Source organism: Nipponia nippon, unplaced genomic scaffold (genome assembly GCF_047370975.1).
Source record: "Nipponia nippon isolate SJK-2023a ecotype South Korea unplaced genomic scaffold, ASM4737097v1 scaffold_8, whole genome shotgun sequence".
NCBI lineage: Eukaryota > Metazoa > Chordata > Aves > Pelecaniformes > Threskiornithidae > Nipponia > Nipponia nippon.
Genome location: NW_028262402.1, coordinates 21,264,653 through 21,288,048, shown reverse-complemented (window position 1 = coordinate 21,288,048; position 23,396 = coordinate 21,264,653). Strand labels below are relative to the sequence as shown.

The window sequence follows — 23,396 nt, the reverse complement described above, 5'->3', positions numbered from 1 at the left end:
ACAGTCATCATGATTCTGAAGGCTCCAAACTTAAACTACATCCTTCAGTGGTCTGTAACAGAATTTTTCAGCTGGCACTAATTATTATGGAAGGCAGAGATGACAGTGCTGCAAGTGGCTGTTATTATCTTTTAATGTCTTGAATGGATTAATCTTGAACATGAATCCATTAACAAGGCCAACCGGTCTGAACAAACAGAACAGACGTCACTATGGAATCACAATTGTCAACTGAGAGACAACGGACTTCTCAAATGCCCTCCCATGCATGACCACATTTTGTCCAACCCGACCCATTCACTTTCGGAGGCAGTTGTTCCTGACGGGCAGTACCAGTACCACAGGCAAAAAATTTCAACATCATTAGAATCAAAGTTTTACTGCAATGTTTTACTGCAATTTTTACTTCTTCGCTTTCAGATTTTATTTAATTAAAACTATTATTCTGCCAAAGAAGGCCAGCAGCCTCCTGCACTTAGGAACCTGAGTGCCACTGGCAGGTCAAGGGAGGTGACTGGTGAGAGCATATCCAGCATGCTGTGTCCAGCTCTCCCCTCCCCAATACCAGAGAGAAGTGGACATTCTGAAGCAAGTCCATCAAAGGGCAATGGAGACAACACAGGAACTGGAGCATCTCTCATACAGGGAGACACTGAAACAGCTGGGACTATGCAGCCTGCAAGAGAAGGATCGGGGGGATCTTATCGATGTTTATGAATACCTGACAGGGAGGAGCAAATACTGAGCCAGACTCTTCTCACTGGTGCCCAGTGACAGGATGAGTAGCAATGGGCACAAACTGAAATACAGGAAATTCCTTTTAAATGGAAGAAAAAAGAAAAAGAACTCTTTTTTTTACTCTAAGGGCAAGTGGACACTCAAACAGGTTGAGTGGTTGTGGTGTCTCCACCTGTGCAGATGCTCAAAGTCTGACTGGACACAGACCTTAGCAACCAGCTCTAGCCGACCCTATTTTAAACAGGAGGGTTAGACTAGACACTCTCCAGAGGTCCCTTCCAACCTCATCCATTCTGTGATTCTGGCATTATTATAATGGTTATAAAGGTTTCACTTTCATTTTTCTAGCGACAAAAACCTGTGGTCAGTAGTAATCCTGTAAAGAACTGCTAGTTAGTTAGATTTGGGAATGTTCTTTCTGCTTGAGAATCACACAATTCAAATTAATGCCTCGTTCTGAAATGCAGTTTGTTTCTCCAGAACTTACCAAAACCAGCAGAATGATCATAAACCAACTCTGTTTATATAAAACCTCAGGTCAAGTTTGCCCTCAGGTTTAGGTTCTGAGATATTACTAAATTTGGTTTGAATACTGGTATCTTGACTACAAACAAAAAAAAAAATTGTCCTTGCTGCAGAACAAATGATGTACTTGCAAGTGGGGTAAAAAAAAAAAAAAAAAGGAAAAATGCATTACTTAGCCAATGCAGTTCCTTGTAGTATTTATACATTGCAGTTCACCGCTCTTCAAAGCATCCCTGTAAACACTGGAATGAAACTCCTTGGTCAGATTCAGTTTCAGGTCTCATTTTCTTCAAGTACCAACAGAAATAGAATCAACATTTCTTTACATCACATTAAAAGCTTTTGGGTGTTTCACACAAAATCACAGAATGGTTGAGGTTGGAAGGGACCTTGATGATTTTGAAGGGAAAAAAAAAAGACGTCCAACATAATTTTAATTGTAGACATCAGATTTAAGTTTCACCTGCAGAGCAGAAATAAAGGGCTCCAAGCTTTGTTTTTTTCACTGGTTGAAATTTATTACAAATACACGTATTCACTACTTATTATGTGCCTGCTGCACATTAGAAACAAAACCATATAGAACCAAAAGTGCTTTTGTTAAATATCAGAAAAGCCCTGCAATACACAACACAATGCAGAATCCTACTGCAAGTCATTTAACCTCAGCCAGGTATAAAACCCTTGAATATCTGAACATACTCTCTCACAAGAAGTATGTAATACTAACAATTACGTACATATTGGTACCAAGGTGCTTCAGACCAAAAGCACAAATGCTTTCAAGACTGATCTCAAATGAAATATCTGAATCTGTTTTCACTAACAATTACTCTGGGCATACTTTGCCACAGTATTTTTAAATTAATTTTAAGAGGAACAAGAAAATCCCTCAAATGCCTTTAAATATGGCATTAAAGTTATCAGGCACTAAGAGAGTTCAAGATAGAAACTAATGGCTCTGCCAGAAAGAAATGTAAAGGCTTCCATGGCAGCCAGAGGCTAGATGACTTTGCCCACTCCTTCTGTACAGCTCTCTGCAGGGTAACATTTGATAAGCATAAAGCTTATCAAGCTGCACACAAGTGTAAAAAAATTCAACATGCCACAGACTGGAACTTCTACAGGGTTAGTTTCTTTCACTGTCTTGCTAAGACTCAGAAATCCGTGGGATCCCTTAGTTAGCCTCTACTTAGGGAAAAACTCAACTCCCTTACCTGATGGGGAACTCATACGTGGCAGGAAAGTCTCACACTCTCTCTGAATATGACACCATGCCTTCAGAATAACAGAAGGATCTTCCTTTCAATAGGCATGAAAACAAGACACAAAACGCCTGAGAAATCCAAACCTTCCATTTCAGATGAGCAGCTGCTTCAGAACTGAAAAAAAATTTACCTCTAGTCCCACAGGTCTTTGAATCTCTTCCCTGGGAGATACCAGAGCTAGTTCAAACCTTGGATACATAGCCACAAGAATCCCCATTTGTTAAATACATCCTTTTTTAAAAGAACAGATATGCCTGAAGAACTTGAGTTCAGGTAGCCTGGAAGATTGCATATGGGTCACAATTGCAACTCCCATCTAAACTCAGGCTCAGAGCCACTCAAACATAAGTAGTTTTTAAAGTGCTATCACAAGTGTGTGACTATGCAGAAGAGACATTGTAGCCATTTAAAAAAAGGTGGGGGCGGGGGGGGGGGGGGGGGGCGGGGAAGACCAGCAACCTATACACACAAACGTTCTACCATGATGCACCATCGGGAAATCCAGAAGTCTCCACATCTTCCAGACCTCGCTCCCTATCTTACAGCAGCAGAACCAGCTTCTATACCTGTGTTTGGCTGCCATTAACGACTGCCCTATGTCAGAAAAAAGGGCATTTTGCTGGGCATCTGTTTGTGCACTTCTTCATCGATCATCACTGCAGTTACATGTCAAGCAGTATTTTTTCCAAAAGTGTAACTCTAAAGGAACAGGAACATGCTTTTCTTTGTACCCCCGATTTACCCAATTTTTTCAACTACAGGTTTTGGAGAAAGGGTCTTAAGCATGACCAGCTAAAACTTCAATATGCCCCAGTTATGGCCAACGCAGGCTTTGGTTTAGGTCAATATAATCCACACACGAAGATAATGTGAGTTAGAAGAACTGAAGTCCACGTTATAACTTTGCATGCACCGCACGGAAATTTAGGACAGTGTTTCAGTAGGAGACAAACATGCCTCCTCTTCTTCTAACAACACAACCTTTCGTCTGGAGAGAGACATCACAGACTTCATGACAGTTAAAGAAATTCTAACAAAAATGCGCAAGGCAAGAAAAGCAAATGGGATTACAATCTGCATAAGATGGAAAATTGCTGTGCTAAATTCACTTAACAAGCATGTTAGAAAGAAGACCCCAAGGCTTACACAAGGGTAGAGAGCCAGCTTGGCAAACATAAAGGCATGCTCCTTGCCACCGTATCTAGCGAAAGGATGCAAAGTTTCCCTTTCATGGAGGAGGGCTGTAGTCCATATTGCAAACTGAAATATGCTGGCAAAGAAAGTGATAACACAGCTGACCTGAATGGCTTCTATTTCATTGTGAGACTTCTCTGCAAATTCACTGGTCAGCTGGTAAGCTAATGGAAGCCCACCAATGAAAGCCAACGAAAGTATGTTAAGTAGTCCCATTAATCGTGTGGCTTTTGTTACATAAAGGAAAAGTGAGTGATGGACAAACCAAAGGAGACCAATTGTTACAAATGAGCCAAAGTAGGCAAGGTAGTTTGGCCCATATTCACTTAAAGCTTCAAGAAGGCTGCCATGGAACTTCTCCTTAACTTCTCTGGGATCAGGGACGTTGTCTTCACTGTGGAGAGAAAACTTAACTTTGCATATTACTGTTATAAAAACATACCTGGAGTAACACTGAACTATGTTGCTTTACTCTGAGCAAGCAGGGAACAACAGGCATCCACTTTGTAGTTCTCTAGTAACTTAAAAACAGGATTTCAAATAACAGCTCCGCAAATAAATTAGATCTGAAAGGAAATCTGAAAGTAAGCTGGCATTCCTTTACGTTAATGTAACAAAGTTGCCACAGTGACTAAACAGCTTTTGTTGATAAAAGCCTTTTATTTGAAAACATGACTAAGCAAAAATGAAGCTTTGTTCTTCAAGACTCCCCACCCCAACGTACATTAAATAGCCTGATGATCACTACTGCTGAAATGTGGGCATTAGAAATATCTTTTGTTTGTGTTCTGTATCCTTCCAGAAAATCACACTTAAAACAACCACTGCAGGTTTTAGAAGTCAAAGACAATGTTCGGTTAATTTTATTTCCTCAAATATTACATACAGACAAAAGCTAATATCATATTTAATAACACAAAGTGTAAGAAGCAACACAAAGCCTTACCATATATCCAAAATGAGCAGGGTTGCTACAATAGCATAGACTCCATCACTGAATGCTTCTACCCGTTCCTTACTCAGAGGCTCACTGAGGTAAAAAGTGAAGGTTTCTAAGCTATGGTGTTCCTCCTCTTCATTTCTCTGACCTGGAAACAAACATTTACTAATGAAAGGCAAAATCAGGCAGTATAAACCAAGGTAGTTAAACAACCTACTGTGACCTCCCTTTCTCTTTCTCCTCACCTGCGAATATCTTTCTGTAGAAACAAGGGTGCTGTTCATCCACACAGGTCAGTCACTACACTTTTTTTGGCAGCTATGCCTCTGCCTGGAGCTCACATTGCTTTCAGCACAACAAGTGCTTCAGGGACAAAAAAGCCCTGGCCTTTAAACCGTATGGCAGACCACTTCTAGCAAGTGATTAATGACTCAAAGCTGTAATTGAACAAAATATTTGAGCTAAACAAATCAGATGTTGTGCCTATTAGGGAAGCCCTAATAGCTGTAGGTCCTCTAAGACAGTGTGGAGAACTTATGCTGCATGGAAGAAAAATCTCCTTGGAGCACAGGGGCTGCACTGGGATGTCAAATGGCCTGCTTTAAAATAAATCCAGTCTTTGGTCAAAAGATGGGGCTCTGGAGCTCTTATAGGAAATGTCAAACACACCCCTAAAGACTGGACTATGAACTGCCCAGCTAGCCAAGCTGCACCAGTTCAGGAGTATAGACTGGACGAAGAAAAAGCTTACAGCTTCCACAGGAAGTAAGGACAGGAACTGAATGAAAAGCAAGCCTAATCACAACTCAGTCAACAGAGCCGTAATTTATATCAGTCATCTGATGGGGTGAGATGTACACAGACATGACCTGACTTCAAACTGCAGTGCCCCCGTCACAGTAGGCACAGGCTATATTTGTATGTGTTTATTCTCTGGCTCTGAGAGTCTGGCTTTAGCTGTTGCAGAGCATTTCTGCCTCTCTGTCTATGACTGCTGCCACATGGGGGATTCAAAAGTATGTTCCTGTTTGCAGTGTACACAGACGGACTTGTACTAGGCTGAACAGCAGCAGCACAAAGGTGTTATTCTTCTGACTCACCGTGGGAGTGCCGATTCCAAAGACATGATCTGTTCAGTGTTTTTGTGGTCAGTTTATATTGCTCTCAAAGAGGGACACTCCACCTTTTGGCTGAGTAGGTTGCATGATACCACCTTCTCCTTTATTTTGGCACTGGCAACCTCCTTCTCAGCAGAATTTAAGAGCAGCTATGGCTGTTGGTGTGGCTGTGCAACTGTTAGTGCTGACACAAGGGGGGCAGAAAGAACATAAGCAAGGAGCGTGAGGGAAGGAAGCATAGATTTAGGCTGACCATGTGTGAAGACACACATTTAGACCACAGCAGTTAGATTAACGAGATGTAACACCCTAAACAGTTAATTACCCTGAAAGAGTTTGATTTAGAGGTGCTCTGCTTGCCAGTTTGAAAATATGGGACCATACAGTATTGCTGGGAAAAAAGTGACACAGGCATAGAACTTGCTTCCTATATTCTTCAAACCCCATGCTCTCTTTTTAGGAGGAAAAGGGATAGATGGCCTGCAGCCATCATTCATGTACTTGTGTGTGTGTCCATGCACATCCATAATCAGGACAAACCAGAGAGGTTTTGCACTCAGAAATGATCTTTGAATGTGTTGTGCCTTACACAAATCTAGTCACAAATTAAGTCAAACCAGGGAGCGAGGGAGAAACTGTTTGGAAGCACAGCAATAAACCCCAAAACCACTATGTTCCAAGACTGAAAATGGAAGTAGAACTAAAATTACTTCATTCCAGGCTGTTTGGATAACATGTTGACAACCTAATAACATATCTGAACATACTCCTACGAATATTGTTACTCACCAACAATCTTGGTTTTACACCATGTAATGAATCGAGTGAGATGCGGAAAAACGATTACGAGACCAAGGAGTACATAAGACTATGGAGAAGAAAATTAATACAGTTTAAATTTAGTTATCAAAATATAAATTACCTTCCAAGTTTAATATGAAACTATTACTCTCAATCTTTAGGTATAATCACATTGAGAAAAATAAATCCTGACTTTATGACATGGAAAAGGCTCACCTGAAATGCACATGCACCTCCTGAATATTGCATGTGCAACCTAATACTGCTTTTTGATAGCTAATTCAGTACCAGTAATGAAGCAAGCTAAAACAAGAAGGGAAATAATTCTGCTAACAAAAACGCAGTAATGACTTCTTTGGAAGTTGGAGAACTATCCCACATGATCCTTATGGGTCCCTTCCAACTTGAGATATTCTATGATTCTACTACTTGTGTCCCAAAGACACCTCAGTGGGTCATAGGGGTTCACAGGCTTTGCACAGGTCTAGCACAAGCACAAGAGCAACTTGGAGACTAATTTCACTGCTATTAATATTAAAAGAAAATATACTAATGAACAAGGCAAGAGAGAAGAGGGAAGTAAGGGTGTAAGAAGAAAATATATCTTCTGTTAAAATTAGGCCTTTCCACATTTGGACTTGTAACTGTCCCCTTTATCAACAGCAACCTGATTCCTCCCAAATTTGGGGATTATTTAAACACTGCTAATTCCCACAGAATCTTTCTCTAAATTCAGTTAAATCCACCTTTTCCTAAAGAACAAGACAGAGGAAAGGAAGCTCTGGATACATCCAAAAACTAGATTTCAGTTCCAAGCTGGGATTCTGAGGAAGATAAAAGCTATTAATAAGTAGGAGCAACTCACTGCCATTTAATAAAGATGGCAGAGAAAAAAAGCTGTGTAAGAGCAGGCCTTAGCCAAAAACATTTGTTTTGAGACACAGGCTGGCTAACTGGTCTGCTTATTCTATTTGCTCTTACACCCTGAGTTAGTGCAGCAACTACATTCACTTGTCTTCAGTTTGTGCCATGTGAAGTTTATTTCGTGTAACGTTCCACATTATCTCACCTACTTATGATAAGCAAGATGCTAAATTACAGTTTAGAAGACCTGCTTCTAATTAAGGGAAGCAGTAAAAAAAATCAGGCAGAGCAAGTAAAGCAAATATTGTAGCAGAAAAAAACTATCCAAACTCAAGGATCAAATTACAGATTGGTATCTGTGAATTGAACACCTTCAATGCAAAACAGCAGCCATGATTACAACACCACAGAACTGGCAACTGAGAAAGTCTGCATATTTAACATGGACATCATTATTTTAATACACAGTCCTAAATACAACTAATATAAATTGCTGCATCAAAGTTTTAAGTTAACTGAGAGAACTTACCAAAGGAATAAAGACAAAAGAAAAGATGGCTGCTAAAAAGCATAAAACTGGTCCTCTTAGGATAATCTTTAAGATATGACGTTTATAGAAATTCTGATTTTCAGACACCTGTATCTGTTGATTCAGTAAGTGTGGGTGATAGAATCCATATGCTACTATCACAGCCTGCAAGAAGAGCATTACTGAAGTTGTTACATACAAGCATATATTTCAAATACAAAACTGCAAAACTATAAATCAACAAATTCCAAAACACTTTCAACCTTATTCTTCACTCCCACATGGAGGGCTGGTCTTAGAAACTCTGAGATTTCACAATACACTGCACATCAAAATTTTAGTCTCCTCTGCAGAGCTTGTTGTGACCATGGATCTTACATGAAGAGGAAGAAGCCCTCCACAATAAAGAACAGAAAGTGACAAGGCACTACACGAGGAGAAAACCAGTGTCATTGGACTGAGGCTGAAAGCCCATGTTCACTCAGCCATCACTGCACAGCTCAGTAAGAACCTCAGCAGGAACAGTCAAGAGCTATTTCCCCAAGGCATTTTTATAGAGTGGGAAAAGAATTACTATCCTGTGGATTTTGAGATCAGCTGATTTAGTTGCATAAATACATAATTTAGTTGCATAAATCAGCTTCACAGGACAGTGGCAATGCAAACTTCCATGTTATATACAGATACTATATTATCACAGCAAATGCAACTTTGAAAAAGAATGCTATACAAACAAAAAAGACATTTAGCAATTTATACCCATAGTTAAGAAACGTAATTTTAGTTCTACCCAAGAAAATCTATTTAAAAGTGAAAATGTAAATGGATAGCTCCAATACCTGTATAAGGCCAATGACAACAGCACAGACACTGAACAGGAAAATGCCAAAAGGTACCTCTGGAAAGGAGGCCATTAAGGAGAACTAGAAAAAAATGCAAGTAGATAAAATATTTAATTAAGAAGCAACATAGGAATAACAGTAGAGAAATGGAAGCACCCTTCATTCAACACTGAAACTAAAAAACCTAAATAATACTTTGCATTTCAACATAATTCCACCAAATGCAATTTCTAGCCACAAATACATGCAGGCATCCCAATCAAAGGCATCTGGAGAAAGCCTTTGCTCTCATCTTGATACCTCAAAACCTTAACCTCTCTGACACTACGCCTCCATAATAATTACCGACTGGCTTGTAGTTGAGCATAAATTTTAGAAGTGTTTTCAGTGGACAAGATGTTGATAGCTGTGAAAATTTTTGCTATTAGGATACCTTTTTGAATCTTTTAATTTCTCTACCTCCATGGCTCCCTGTTGTATGAATTTCTGCAGCTTCATTAGGGAAAGAAAAAAAGCAGGGAGTAGTATTAGGGTAACATCGACAACTTTCCAAAAATTATTTCAGCTTCAAGGCAAAGTAAAAAGTATGTGCTCTTGCTGATAAAGATTGTTCTACTGACCACAGCCTTATTCTTTGCAGACTACTGTATAACAGATATATCCACAGAGAACCAGGTGCCTGTCATACAAATCTGTTCTACACATCCAGTAAATATCAAGATGCATTTTAAGCACCTGTTTTGTTCTGCTAATGTGGTGTTCAGTTGCAAATATTCTTGCTAGGTCTAAAGGTCATCTGTGGGAATAAATGAGATTGTGTTTTACTTTGACGAGATGCAGCTGTGCCCTTGAGGCTTGTTACAGGTTCACAGGAATGCAGCTGTGGCCTTGAAGCTTGTTACGAACAAGTCTGTGAAACTCAGAGGCAGAAAAATAAGGATGAGATTGGATACATCCCTGAAAGAGGAATTTGCGTGCACCAGCTTGAAGAACCAATAAGTATCGCTAAAGAGACGCGTGGACGCAAGACAGTAACCAATGAAATAAGTTTTGCTTGCTCGTGAACACTAGATCATGTTATAAAAGGGACAGATTGTAAAAATAAAGTGTCTTCGCTTGTCTTCGCCTGAACTCATATGCGGAGTCCGTGTCTCATTCCCTTCAAATGGTGACCCCGACGTGATCTGGAGGAGGCAGTGCTACAAGTAGCGTCCAGAGGGAACCCCAGCTGAATGACTCAAGCTGACAGCAGGACCGCGGCTTTAATCCCGGGACATCACCTTAAGAAACAGGTGAGCAGCTGGGCAGTAATCATGGGAGCTAACATATCAGCTGAAGAAGCAGCTATAGTTAAACTTCTAATGCAGCTATTAGCGAAACGAGGAGTGAAGTATGATGCATATAAAATAAAATTATTACTGAAGTTCTTGCAAAAGCAAGGGGCTCCCTCTACAGTCTCTGCAGTACTTAATGTGAAAACTTGGGAACAGGCAGGGGAGGCGATTTGGGAGGCGGCGTCCAGAGGGGACACCACCGCCACCAAAGTCATGACCACTTGGCGATTAGTGACTGAGACCTTGCGCTCATGGCAAGCTGAAAAAAAAAAAAAAAAGTACAAAACGCAGTCGCTCAAGCGGCACAGATAGGGAATGATGAACTGAGTGAAAGCAAGCCCCAAGACAAGGAAGCTCTTACAGACTTGGGGGAAAATGAAAAGAATGAGAACTTGGGTGAAACAAACAAGGGAACAGGACTCAGACCTCCTCCCCCAAGTTCCATTCCAATGAAACCCACTCTATCCTGTCCCCCGTGTCCGATGCAGCCGCCCGCACCGCAGGCTGTACCACATCCTGACCGAGCCCTTGACCTCCGGGATCGGTGGGAGCAGCTCCATAGGGAAGTGCCGAAAGATGGAGAAACCACGGGGTTCGCGTTTCCAGTGCGGGTGCAAGATAATAGACCAAACGAATGGATCCCCTTTCAATGGGATCTGATTAAGGAATTAAGGAAAACTGTCACTGTGTATGGTTTAAACGCGCCGTTTTCTCCTTCACCTGCTCCTATGGCTTCAACACCTCTGCTAGACCTTCCGATCCCTGCAATCAGTACCCCTCCAATTCCCCGCCCGCCCCGGCCCCTGCTGCGTTGGCACTCGTACTGCCTTTCTGTACTGCTTCTAATGCCGATACTCCACAAACCCATAATCAATTGCCGCCTGAGGAATGGGGGGGCATCAGCCGCTGCTACAAGGTGGCAAAAGTTTAGACACAAGCATTGCAAGTGGGAGATACAGCTTTTTCTTCAGCAATAGCGTGTCCCGTCATATGCAGCACCGCAAATGTTCCCGATGAGCATGAACCTTTTGGCTATAATGTTTTAAAAGATCTATGACAAACAGTTGCCGCGCATGGACTGGGTTCTCCTTTTACACAATCCCTGCTACGGGGAATATTTACAAATGAAATAGTACCATTTGATATATGCACGCTTACTAATCTTACATTGACTCCAACGCAAAAGGTCATCTTTGAAAGCACCTGGCGTACCACCTGCCAAAACGCCACAATTATCAATATGCAGTGACAACAAGGCGACCCTTTACAAGGGGCAGGACTCCCACAGCTTATGGGGGATCCGCCATTAAATTACCCAACGTTACAGGCACGGTTACGACGAGAGAGATTAGCACAAGGCAGAGACCTTGCTTTACAGGCATTACTAAGAGTTCCGGATGCCATAAGAGCGACAAAATCGTTTACATTAATAAAGCAAGGGACAGGAGAGGGATATATCTCATTCTTAGATCGTCTTAACGGGGCTTTGGAAAAACAAGTCGAAAATACAGAAGCAAGAGAGGTCCTACTCTTAAAATTAGCCTTTGAAAATGCGAATACGGACTGTAAAAAAAGGTGCTTTTGCCTTTAAAAAATCCCTCCTTAATGGACATGATAGAAGCTACCCAAAAGGTGCAGTCAATATCCCATAATATGGAAACATTAGCTACAGCTTTTGCCACTGCAATGGAAGTACAGAAATCATGTTTCTCCTGTGGTAAAACTGGACATTTTAAAAGAGATTGCCCACAACTAAGAAAAAGAGATACGACAAGCTCTAAACAGATATGGACTTGAAATAGCCTCTGAAAAAGTGCAAAGCCTTGGAGCCTTGGAAATATCTGGGCTGGAAAATCTTGCAACAAACAACTGAACCTGCAAAAACAAAAAGGGGGAATGCCAGGAGCCACTCCAGCAGACAGACTAAGTAAACCCGTGTATGTGTTAAACTACCTGAACATGTCTGAAAATAACATTCCTGTTATTATCTCTCATTTTCTGTCTCTTCAATCAAAAGATTTAACAGCCACACCACAGAAGGCCCGAGTTTTTACAAAATTGCTACAAACAGGTAATTGGGAAGGTCCTTTTGATCTACTAACCTGGGGCAGAGGGTATGCTTGTGTCTCAACAGATGTAGGACCTAAGTGGGTACCTGCAAGGTGCGTAAGACCGGCTCTTGCATCGGATAACAAGAACGAACAGCAGAAGACACTGAACTCTGAGAAGACTGATGGGGAATGACTTATCAGATAACTCCGAATTAATCCATAAAGCAATCAAAGATTTGAAGTTAGCAAATTACAAGTCAGTGATGGATTTGGTTGGCTGAATCACTTACTAACAAGTTGGGGAACTGGTGGGTGGATAATGTCTCTAATCAAAATAGGTTTTTTCTTGTTACTAATATTTTGCACTATAATAATTATAGTTTCTTGTCTAGTGTCTTGGGTATAGAAAATGCTATAGAATATGATTAAACAAGCTTTTGTGATAGAAAAACAAAAAGCGAGATTTGTGGGAATAAATGAGATTGTGTTTTACTTTGACGAGATGCAGCTGTGCCCTTGAGGCTTGTTACAGGTTCACAGGAATGCAGCTGTGGCCTTGAAGCTTGTTACGAACAAGTCTGTGAAACTCAGAGGCAGAAAAATAAGGATGAGATTGGATACATCCCTGAAAGAGGAATTTGCATGCACCAGCTTGAAGAACCAATAAGTATCGCTAAAGAGACGCGTGGATGCAAGACAGTAACCAATGAAATAAGTTTTGCTTGCTCGTGAACACTAGATCATATTATAAAAGGGACAGATTGTAAAAATAAAGTGTCTTCGCTTGTCTTCGCCTGAACTCATATGCGGATTCCATGTCTCATTCCCTTCAGTCATCTGTCCAGAAATTGTGCAGAACATCAAATTGCAGATTTAAAAAATGAGTAATTGGCTGCCAGAATCAACCTTGCTGAATAAGTCAAAAGCGATTCCAAAAACTCTGTCTAGATTACAAAAGGAAAACGTTCTGTCATCTAAAGAGGAGTCTGAAACACAGCTTTAGGTCCCTTACAAAATGCAAAATCTTCATCAGGCAACTTTGACATTTTTCAATACAGCTGCTTTTTTAAAAGAAATCATGGGAATCTATGATATAATTTTTGCTCAAGAATACCCATTTTCTGCCAGGTCTATAACATGAGGTAATTGAAGGTTATGACATGTCCTCAAGAATTTTAAAAAAGTAAGGCTTAACTATTACAATGGATTCAGGGTTTATACTATAATAACACTTCCCTGGGTTTCTGAATACTGGTAAGATCTTTCCAAATAAATAAAGGAAAAGAAAACCTGTAATTTAAACATATATCAAATTTTAGAAAAGTACTTACTGTGTACGGCAAGAAAGTTATGATCATCATACAAGCCTAAAACAAAAAAAAAGTGTACTGAAACACTAGGTGAAATACAAAGCAAGCAATTTCCTCATTAAAGATGTGTCCAGAGAATGCAACACAAACAGATCAAATGCTCATGCTGCGTCACAAAACCCCCCACATTTCTGAAGTTGCTGAGCTCTGACTGTAACAAATGGCTAGTTCTGTACACATCTTCCCTGTTTGCTATCCAAACTGTATAGGCTTATTTTAGAAAACACTACAGTTTTGTTACCAATACCATGGGTAAAAGTTTTGCTATGGCTCTTAACAGACTTCTTTCTAAAGTAGCAATGCCAAAAGTACCACACCTCCTAAAGAGGTGTTTCTGATTTATCACAACCATTAATCTCTGATCACATATATTTAATACATAAAAAAGCCAAATGAAAAAAAAAAAGCACAAAGAAATGCATTGCTTTGAAAGCTGCATTAGATAAGAATTACATGCCTTAAGCTAGTCCTCTAACATAACTTCTTGTAGTGTTACCTCATCGAGTTTAAACTCAGTATTTTTATTAACAAAATTAAATTAACTGTGTGGTTGCACACTGTCAGAGACCAGAATTTTAAACAACATAGTAAATGCAAAGTTCTAGCTGAAAGCAAGAATATGTTCACCATTGCAGCATCCCATTACAACTACTAGTAACCAAAATATTACAGAGTGGCTCGTTAAAAAACATACTCAAATAAATGAAGAGTTTTTAAGAGATAAGATTTAGGCAAGTGTAAAGCTCAAAACACTGGTTCACAGATTGGTCTCTCAGTGGTAGTTTTTGAAAGAGCACATAATCCTCTGTTTCAAATAAGCTTCAGAACAAATTTCTGAGCAACTTAAACAGAGAAATGACTGAAAATGTAACTGTAATTCAAACCTACCACTAAGAATTTTTGCCAAAGAAGACATAGCATTTCATTTTCGTAAGCCTGGAGGACAGATAATTGAGCTGGACACAGATGAACAGAGTCAAAGGCTTTTGCCATAGGTGCCTTTTCAGTTCCCTCAGATGAACTTCAGACTAACCTGCTGCAGAGCTTCTTTTGGCTTACAGTAAAACATGTGGAAGGTAAAAGCAAGTTACTTATCAATCAGCCACTTTGGCAAGGAGGAATTCAAGCTCTTTGTATCTTCCTGAATTGGAAATTTGGCAGAGTTATGCTATTTGAATTAGAAACTTTTGGATATGTAGATACAGAAAAAGTGACCTGTACTTGCTAGTTAAACATCCAGCATGTCTGAGAAGACTCACCAGGTTTAGCAGAGCGAGGACATCATCTATAAGCTCTATCACCTGAAACAACCTGTGAAGGCAAGCCAAGATATCACGAACAAGCCAAATTCCAAAATGTGTTTTACAACACTGTATACAAATTGTACACTTATGTTATTATAGGGGAACCTGATTTCCTTTGCTCCAGAATTTAGACAAGTAGTCCAGGTGCTACCAAAATTCCTTAGCTCAAACATGGAAGTAATTTGTTAGAAAAACCTTGAAAAGCAAGATATGAACAGTCAAGTTCAATCACGGAGCAATTATTAAGAACCTCATTTCTATTTGAAGGACAAGTGGCATATGATGTAGCAGACTGGCTTTTTTTTTTCTTCCCTACTCAATCGTTCCTCTATAACTGAAATTATGTATTTACTTTGAAGTAAATTTCACCATTGTTAAAAGCCAATTCATCTGTGAAGAAGTGATCCAGATGTCAGTTCTGACCCATCGAGTCACATACCAAAAACCTAACAAGGCAGTGAGCTACTGTTAGGCTATCATTCCTTGGAAAATGGAAGACACGCGTGTGATTCAGGAGCAGGAGTTGACCACGATTCTCTAGAGGACTTGCCACTTTACTATAGGATGAAATGCAGCCAAGTCACAGGGCAGACCACTGGTTTGCTTTCTCCCACAGCAGTTTTTTCCAGAACAGCTCTTTTTTTTGCTACCTGACACGCTGGGGACAGGACAGCCAGCAAACTGCTAGTGAGTTGCACAAGGCTTGGAAGCCACAAGATAGCTATCATTAGCTGTCAATTAATCACCTAATTATTTAAACACAGGCAAGGCCCAGAACTAATTGGAGGCTGACAGCCTGTGCTCACTGCTGAAGCAAATGCTTTTGAAGCATGAACAAAGGCAGACTTCCACCAGCAGGCACTGCTCACTGCTTGCACAAGAACATGAACAAGTCCATTGGATACTCTGATACCAAACTAAAAATACAGGCATGAAACTGACTTTTAGTTTGCCAGATGAAGCAATGCTGTGTAGGGATCTGAGCCCTGCAGTAGCACCGCACAGATCTTCCAAAGCAGATCCAGATGTTCAGAGTCCATGTAGAGTCTCAGATTTTTCTTTGTCTCACATGCCATTGTGAAAAGCTATTACTCTGATTTTCTCTGAGTTTTACTTGGGAGAACAGAGGCGAGTTCATGCTATCAGGGACAGTATATTTTAAGAATTTCAAGGCTTAAAATTATTTCTCCTGAAGATACAGCATAGCTATTATTATGCAAAGAAAACACGCTTTTCTTCCAAACTGCCCCACATCTTGTTAATGAAATTCCTGATCCACAGAAGTGTCACTTAGAATCAATAGAACTTATAACCCTCCACGAAACCCTAAACTATTCAAAGACTATGCCCCAGCATTTACTTATGCAAGCAAAGAAAAGGAATGTGAAAAAAGCACTGATGTGAGGTATCAGCTTCAAATATTGAATTACAGGTTGCACACCTCTGTTAGAATGCAGTCAATCCGCTTACTTAAGGAAAGAATATAGTAACATTTGTAAATTTCAAAATTCAAATAAAAACTGCTCTGGTTCCAGTATGATGCCTGCATGTCAATTTCTTTTTAACTACCAAGATACGGGCAGGTGGCAGTGTCCACAGCTCTATAATATGCACCATCTGCAACATTACAACTGATTTTGTGAGAAGCACTGCTGAGGACTGAGAGAGACAAGTTTTAGGGCAGCTGTACTATATCAGTTCCTCTATTTCCGTAGCATACAAGTTACAAAGTCATACTTTTTCAGCATAACTGGAAGTTTAATTCCATGTAGAATATGAAGTAAAGTGAAGAGTAACTCTAATTTAAAAGATATATAATCCTTGTTTTTCTCTGTATCACTGTGTCAGTAGTGTAAGAGTACAGTTATTCACTGCTTAGGGTAGCATGTCTTTACAATGAATTTTTTATGTTATCCAACAAAAGACAATTCAGAAATATATCAGCAAGACAGAAATTTATCAGACACATGGTTGCCTCCTGTCCTTTTAAACAATAGTTTTTCTTTAACTTTGGAGTTAAACACTGTGTTCCTACCTTACATGAGCTGCCCATGCCACTGTGACTATTAAGAAGGTCATCAAGTAGACTGCAATTTTTGCTAGAAGAAGTTGCTGAACACTTTCACCTAGTTTCTGGAACAGAAAGTGACACCCATAGACACAGAAATGAAAGAGAAAGTTAAATGTTACATTGTGAAATTATTAGCAGTCTCTGCAAATGAGGAAGGACATACACTCATGTAATAGATTTTTCGAAAATGCCGGCCAAGCATGCAGTTCTCTTCCAACCATCTTTTTACTACCATGCAGAGGAACTGGTTTATTAAGACACTTGTAAGTATGCCAAAATGTGTACTTAGTGGCATACACCTCTCTTCAATCTGTAAAAGCACTTCCCAATGCTCTGTTCACCTTGCAATTCATTTATACACTCTCTCATTGCTGTTACTGTAATAACGCATTTCAGAGGAGGGCTGGCCACAAAATGCCTCTTTTATCTTCTTAGCACTAACTTCTGGAGTAGAAGCATCACATGGTTTTCATGCGATGACTGTTCACAATGAGGAAGGGTAGGGCCTAACCACAGCAAATTTGGCATGTAGCGCCACAGTGGCTTCCATAGACTTATGTTATGGATCATACTTGAGTTTCCTAAACTAAATGAGACAAAATATTTGCGTCTAGGTCTGTTTTTAAGAGCAGAAAAATAAATCATGATTAAAAAAAACATGTAAACTTTCTCAAATGATTAATTTATGTTTCCTAACATTCCTGTTTCTTTCAGAATTATTTATTTTCTACAGTCTTCTTTTTTCACCTTTGCTTATTCTGATTACATTTATTATTAATTTGATTTTAAAACCAGCATTCAGCTTGCATTATATAAGTGGTTTCTCTAAGTGAAGATGTATTATCCTTCAGAAAGCATCTGCTCTTTTTGGTATTTTGGTCAGATGGGCAATTCATTTTTCATACAAAAGTAACTGGACAAAAATCTATGGCCTACAATATACAGCTCATTCAGGCTTTGTATCACAAATTCTGCAGATTACACAGATCTTCAGTATTTAAGAAGTTTTTCACCCTAAGTTCAACAGCTCCTCCCCCTAAGGGAAATTTCTGTTAGCTTTAGTGTTACTTAATGGTTTGGGCTTTTTGAAAGTCTGGAACTTGAACTGAGGGTGCTAAGTTAGGATGTTACATGTACTTGCAAGGACACGAGAAACAACGAAAGACAAATGATACCTGATCAGGATGTATTTTTGTGTGAGCCACAGGCAAAATCTGAAATAACAAAACCTTATTAGTACGTGACATTCTTTTCCTTATTGAGAGCTTTATTAAAATCTAAAAAACTTCACGTGGCTGCAAATACTCCTGGATCACGTAGCTACTAACAGCCTGCAGTTCTGGAAGACGGAATCACCTTCCGGCCGCACAGGGACAACGCTGTTACCTCCCGCCACGACCGTGCACTGCTGCCCGGCGATGGCCCGCCGCGCCGGCCGGCACACGGCTCCCAGAATCCGGGCCCGGCGCCGACATTTCGCGGTACCGCTGCAGGAAGGGGGCTGGGGGAAACAGGCCAACGCGGCTCCTCCAAAGCGCCGGGCTGGGCGGCAGCCGGCCTGGCAGACAAGCACACGGGCAGGGCACGGCCGCAATCCCCACGGCCCGAGACAAGCTGCGGCTGCTCGGGGTTTTTCCCTCACGCCGCCCAACGGCGGGCCCCGGACCTGGCCGCCCTGCCTGGCCTCCCCGCGGCGTCAGCCCGCCCCCAGCCCCGCCACCGCGCTGCTGCCACCACCACCAGCCCGGGTTCCGCAGCGGGGCCGGGGCCCGGCCGGGCCGAGCCAGGCGCTCACCATCACCGTGGCGATGATGGAGAGCAGCGCGTCGCTGTAGGCCAGCAGTCGGTGCGACGTCTGCGTGCTACTCCCCAGCTCCAGCTCCAGCCCCCGGCCGCGCACTGGCACCGGCTCGGGTTCCGCCGCTGCCCGCGGAGCCGACATGGCCCCGCTGCGCTCCGCCCGCGGCGCCAGCGGCGGCGACCGTTGGGCGGGGCGGGAGCGGTGCTCCCCCTCCCGCCGCCCTCTGTGAGGCGGGCGCCGCCGGCCTCCTCATGAGGGGAGTCCTCGTGGGTCTGCCGGGCGGGAAGAGGGAGGAGCGCTTCCAGTAGTAACCCGTGGAGGTTGGAAATAACTAAATAGATGTGAATTAAGGGTGGGTTTCCTTACATCTGGGAATGTCTGTGTTGGTGTCTTGAAATCTTAAAGCTGGTGGCTGATACAGGCGACGTGACTTGGTGGCCTCCGCAAGAAGAAACAATGTTATAAATGATGTATTAATGGATTACACGCCACCAAAGCTCTTTACAGCTAATGTATATACACCAAAGATTACACGTACAAGAGTCTGTAGCATCTGGAGATTCTCAGCTTTGTTTATAAATCATATTTTAAAATCTGTATCTGAAATCCAAAGTAACCTCCCCCTCCCTCCCCCCCCCCCCCCCGCCCTGGGTTTGGTTTTGTTTTTTACCAGCCTAACCAACCTTGTCCCATCACTTCAAACCATTTGATGTTGTCTCATGTGCTGCCTTCTGTCCTTCGGAGCTGTGAACTGGAGGCTTTTGGTTTATGTTTAGGTTTTATTCTGTTGGCATGTTTAGTTCATACCATAATGATAGTCTATTTGGAATAAATAGGGCTTACAGTTTCCAGTCAAGTTGTGCTCTAACTGGTGTGATTCAAACACTGTTGCAACGTGGTTTTATTGCAAAGAAATATTTGCATTTTTAAAGTCTTTCGCTGTAAGTGGAAGAGAATCAGGGTCTTCAAAGGAAACATACCTGAATTTGTGATAGATTTTTGTCTGGCAGTGTCTTTGTCATCATAAGCTTCGTATTTTCAATTTCTAAAAAGGCTATTCACTAAGTAATAAGTTTCATAAGAGAAATCCAAAGAAGCCAAGAATTCAAATTTCATGCGAAGAACTCAAATTGCAGATACCAAAAACATACTCTGATGGGGTGAAAATGTTCTAGGTTTGGACAAATTCCAATCTGAAAATACATTGAGAATGCAGTTTAATTCATAAACAGTTGGCTCAGCTTACTGACAGGAATTAGATATCCAACGTGTTCTAGACTGAAAAACATCATGATATTGCATTCTTGTAGCAACAGGATGCTGCCTCCAGTAAATGGTAACTGATTTTCCTCTGTTCCATTATCAACTGAAGCTAAGAGTACAGAGGCCAGGTCAGAAATACGCAGCTGAGTACGTACTACAAATTTGAATGAATTTGTAATAGACCTTTGGGAAGGAAGGGTCCAGCAGATACGCTAGAACTGCTGTGGAAATCTCTGAAATTCATAAATAGGAGCTGGAAATAATACAATACGATCTAGTCAATAGTTGGAAGAACCTGTGGAAATTACTCAGCTGTGCCCCAAACTCTGCTCAAGAGAGGTGTTTCTACACCTGGTGGAAGTCAGCTTTTAAATGAGCTGGGGTGTGCAAGGAAGCAGGTGCATCCTGTAGACTTGTCTATATGCCAGAACTGATGGGCCTGAGAGTGTGATATACCTGAAACTTTGAGTGGTCTTCCTGGAAAGAAGAATGTGAGAAAAGCCAGGAATCTTGGCTGCACTCAGAAGCAAGAAGAGGTTTGAGAAAAAAGCTGCAAAGCTGGGAGGCCTCACCTGGAAAAAAGCAACAGCTAAGTAGCTTTTTAATATGCACATGGGGAGACTTTCGTCAGGCATTAGCAATGGGCCTTAGCAAAGAATGGGCTGGGAAATCACCTTGGGAGATCTTGGTGGAGTGCCAGAAACAGTCCAGAGAGAAGGGCCTGAACACGTTTGCCCATAAGAACAGCATTTGGTCTGCAGACCTTTCATGAGGCGGGTATGTGAATGAACGGCATTTTCATTTGGGACTGATGTGAGTAGTCTGAGCTGGAGCACGCATTGTTGAACTGATTACAGAAGAAGTGACTGAGACACAAAAGCCACTTCAACTGTGAGATCTCAGAACTCACTCTCTTTTCATAACCAAGTTGAACTGAAGTATTGTATAGATGATGAGAGAAAATAGCAGAACTGTGGCAAAAATAAATTTGTAAAACAAAAAGGGGCAAGCCTTTCGCTGAAATACTGAATTGGTGTGCCAAATATAAGCAGAATATGTGTGGACTTCAGCTGGGACAGATACAGTTCTGTGGCTCCAACAGTAATTTTTTTGTGAGGTCTTGGAATGCAGAGCGATATTGAAAATTCAGCTGCTGAAGTCATCCCGTTTTTAAAACGTCTTCTAGTTCATCTCTCCATTTTCCATAGCAGCTTTCTGAATCTGGTGACACTGATGTTTTTGTTTTTTTTTTTACACTTGGTCAAGAAACAGCAGCAAAAGAGGCAAAGCAAAACATGATTCTTACCAAAGCAATTGATACTCCTTGAATAAATTCATCAGTGACAGATGAATCTTGGCTGGGACAGCTGCCTTGTGAAACACAACCCCACTGTCACAGGCAAAGGAACAGGGAATTTGCCTTAATTTATTGCCAACGAACAAACTTTTAATTACTGATTCTAGTATTAAAAAACAAAGAAGACAAAAGATCACATAGGGAAAAAACCCCAAACTCCCTCTGGACACCTCTCCTCCGCACTTCCTGGCCTCAGTCCCTTGGATGAGGCAATGGGGGGTATGAGATTGGGCTCAGTGTGTTGTGGTTGCTTTTCTTTCGCTCCTCCATATTTCTGTCTCCATGCTTCTGGCATGGGCTCCTCCACTGTCCACAGACCACTCGGAGGTGTACCTGCCCTGTGTCTTCTTTTGTGCGTTAGCCCCTGCATGGGTGTCTATCTGCTCTAGTCCTGCTCAGGCAACTTCTCCTGTGCCTCCTCTTTCTCTAGCGTCCTCCTGCCTTCATGCCTCTCCTGCCCTGGCACCTCTCCCCTCTGCTCTGGTGTCTGTTGCCCCCATTTTTTTGGTTTCTCACTTACAAAGGTTGACCGTTCTTTGTATTTTTTTTTTTCCTTTTACATTCAAGGCAGGGCTTGGAGTATATGTATACCCCACATTATAAAACATGCTGAGGAGCATATGTTGAATGAGAATCATCTATAAGACACAATGTAAAGCACAAGTATTTTAGAATGCAGAGTAATATGAATTCATGATGGAGGAAACTGAAATTCTTCATATAAATGTTTTTCTATGCTTTGTATGAAGTGTTTTATGGAACATGTAACTTGAGCTCAAAGAGTATTTATTACGCAGAATTGAAATGCCTCCAGGTATTTGAAATGCCTCCAGGCATACAAATCTCTGTATGACTAATTTAATTTTGTATTTTATCATAATAAATTCTGAAGCTAAAGAAACGCAATGCAATAGATGAGGATTTCATAGGGCACTTCTGATAATCATTAACTGTGGTTTAAAGTCTTCCTCTTTATTGCTCTCCTTCCCCCGCACTTAAGCAATCACTGTCCTCTGAGAACTGGTGGTTTTTGGTGTTGTGTGCTGAAAACTTTTTTCCTAGGATTAAAAAAAAAAAAAGCCAAAACCAAGAGGGGTGCAGATGGTCTCTTTCCTCTAACCTTTTCATGGATCGCTTTGTGGAGTGGTGGTTTTCACCGAGGATGACTGGCCTGTTGCAGCACACTAGCTACCAGTTGAGTTACCACAGTTAGGCAGTGCCTTCTCCAGTTGTTCTTGCAGCTGAAATACAATTTTGCTTTATCTTTTTGAGGGCTGGCTTTGGCTCATTTGTCTAAGTGCCTTGCCTTCATTACTGCTTTTGTTACCTCATATATCTCACTACTGGGAGGTGTCCTGAAGTGAAGGCATGCTGCTTCCTAGCAGTGGAGACTTCTTTGCAGAATGAACACACATATGTTGTGAGATGTTTGCTCGTGGCCTGGTAGGGGATGTGGTTTCCTTGTGATGGCCCATAGTAAAGTCTTCAGTTGTAGCTGAAGTTGTACCTGCTTCTTGGTACCACTCTTGTTACTGTTTAACATGCTTAGGTTATGGAGCAACATTTTCAGAAATGACTACTGATTTAGAGAAGCTGTGTTCAACATAATGTATTGCAGCAGTGTAGAGCTGCTCAGCAGGACAAAGGTTTTTAAGATGAGATGCACCTGTTGTCGTTCCTAGGCAGCTTTGTGACAGTGCTGTACTCAGGTGCGCCGGGGTGCTGTTGCATGGCATTCTGAAATAAGCCAAAGGCAAACAGTGCTTCCAAAGGGGGAGTGCTTCTTCACTCAGTTTAGATACTTGAGTCCAGCTGTGTCCTACCACTCTCTCTTCATCAAGGGAAACGATAGGAGAAAAAGGGTCTGTAAAATGAATTGCGAGAGCCTGACCATTGACAAGTTTAAGATTTATTGAGCTAGGGCGTAGCTTTTAGTCTCAGAATTCAAAGTAACTTATAATGAACCCACTGTCTTCATCGCTGTTTCTACAGAGCATGCTGTTGGTTGCTCTACAGCTCCTCATTT

The 23,396-nt window shown here is 41.3% G+C and overlaps 1 protein-coding gene across 1 annotated transcript; it reads right to left on the bottom strand.

The window, feature by feature from the left end:
• Positions 1–2,967: 2,967 nt before the first annotated feature.
• On the bottom strand, positions 2,968–18,950 carry TMEM175 (transmembrane protein 175). The gene is made up of 10 exons (XM_087742709.1): positions 18,745–18,950; positions 18,125–18,163; positions 16,914–17,011; positions 14,834–14,885; positions 13,536–13,571; positions 8,817–8,900; positions 7,978–8,142; positions 6,573–6,651; positions 4,672–4,813; positions 2,968–4,119 (listed from the first exon to the last, which is right to left on the bottom strand). Exons 1-10 carry the CDS (start codon positions 18,889–18,891, stop codon positions 3,456–3,458), a joined length of 1,506 nt encoding a protein of 501 aa, XP_087598835.1. The 5' UTR covers positions 18,892–18,950; the 3' UTR covers positions 2,968–3,455.
• Positions 18,951–23,396: the final 4,446 nt, after the last annotated feature.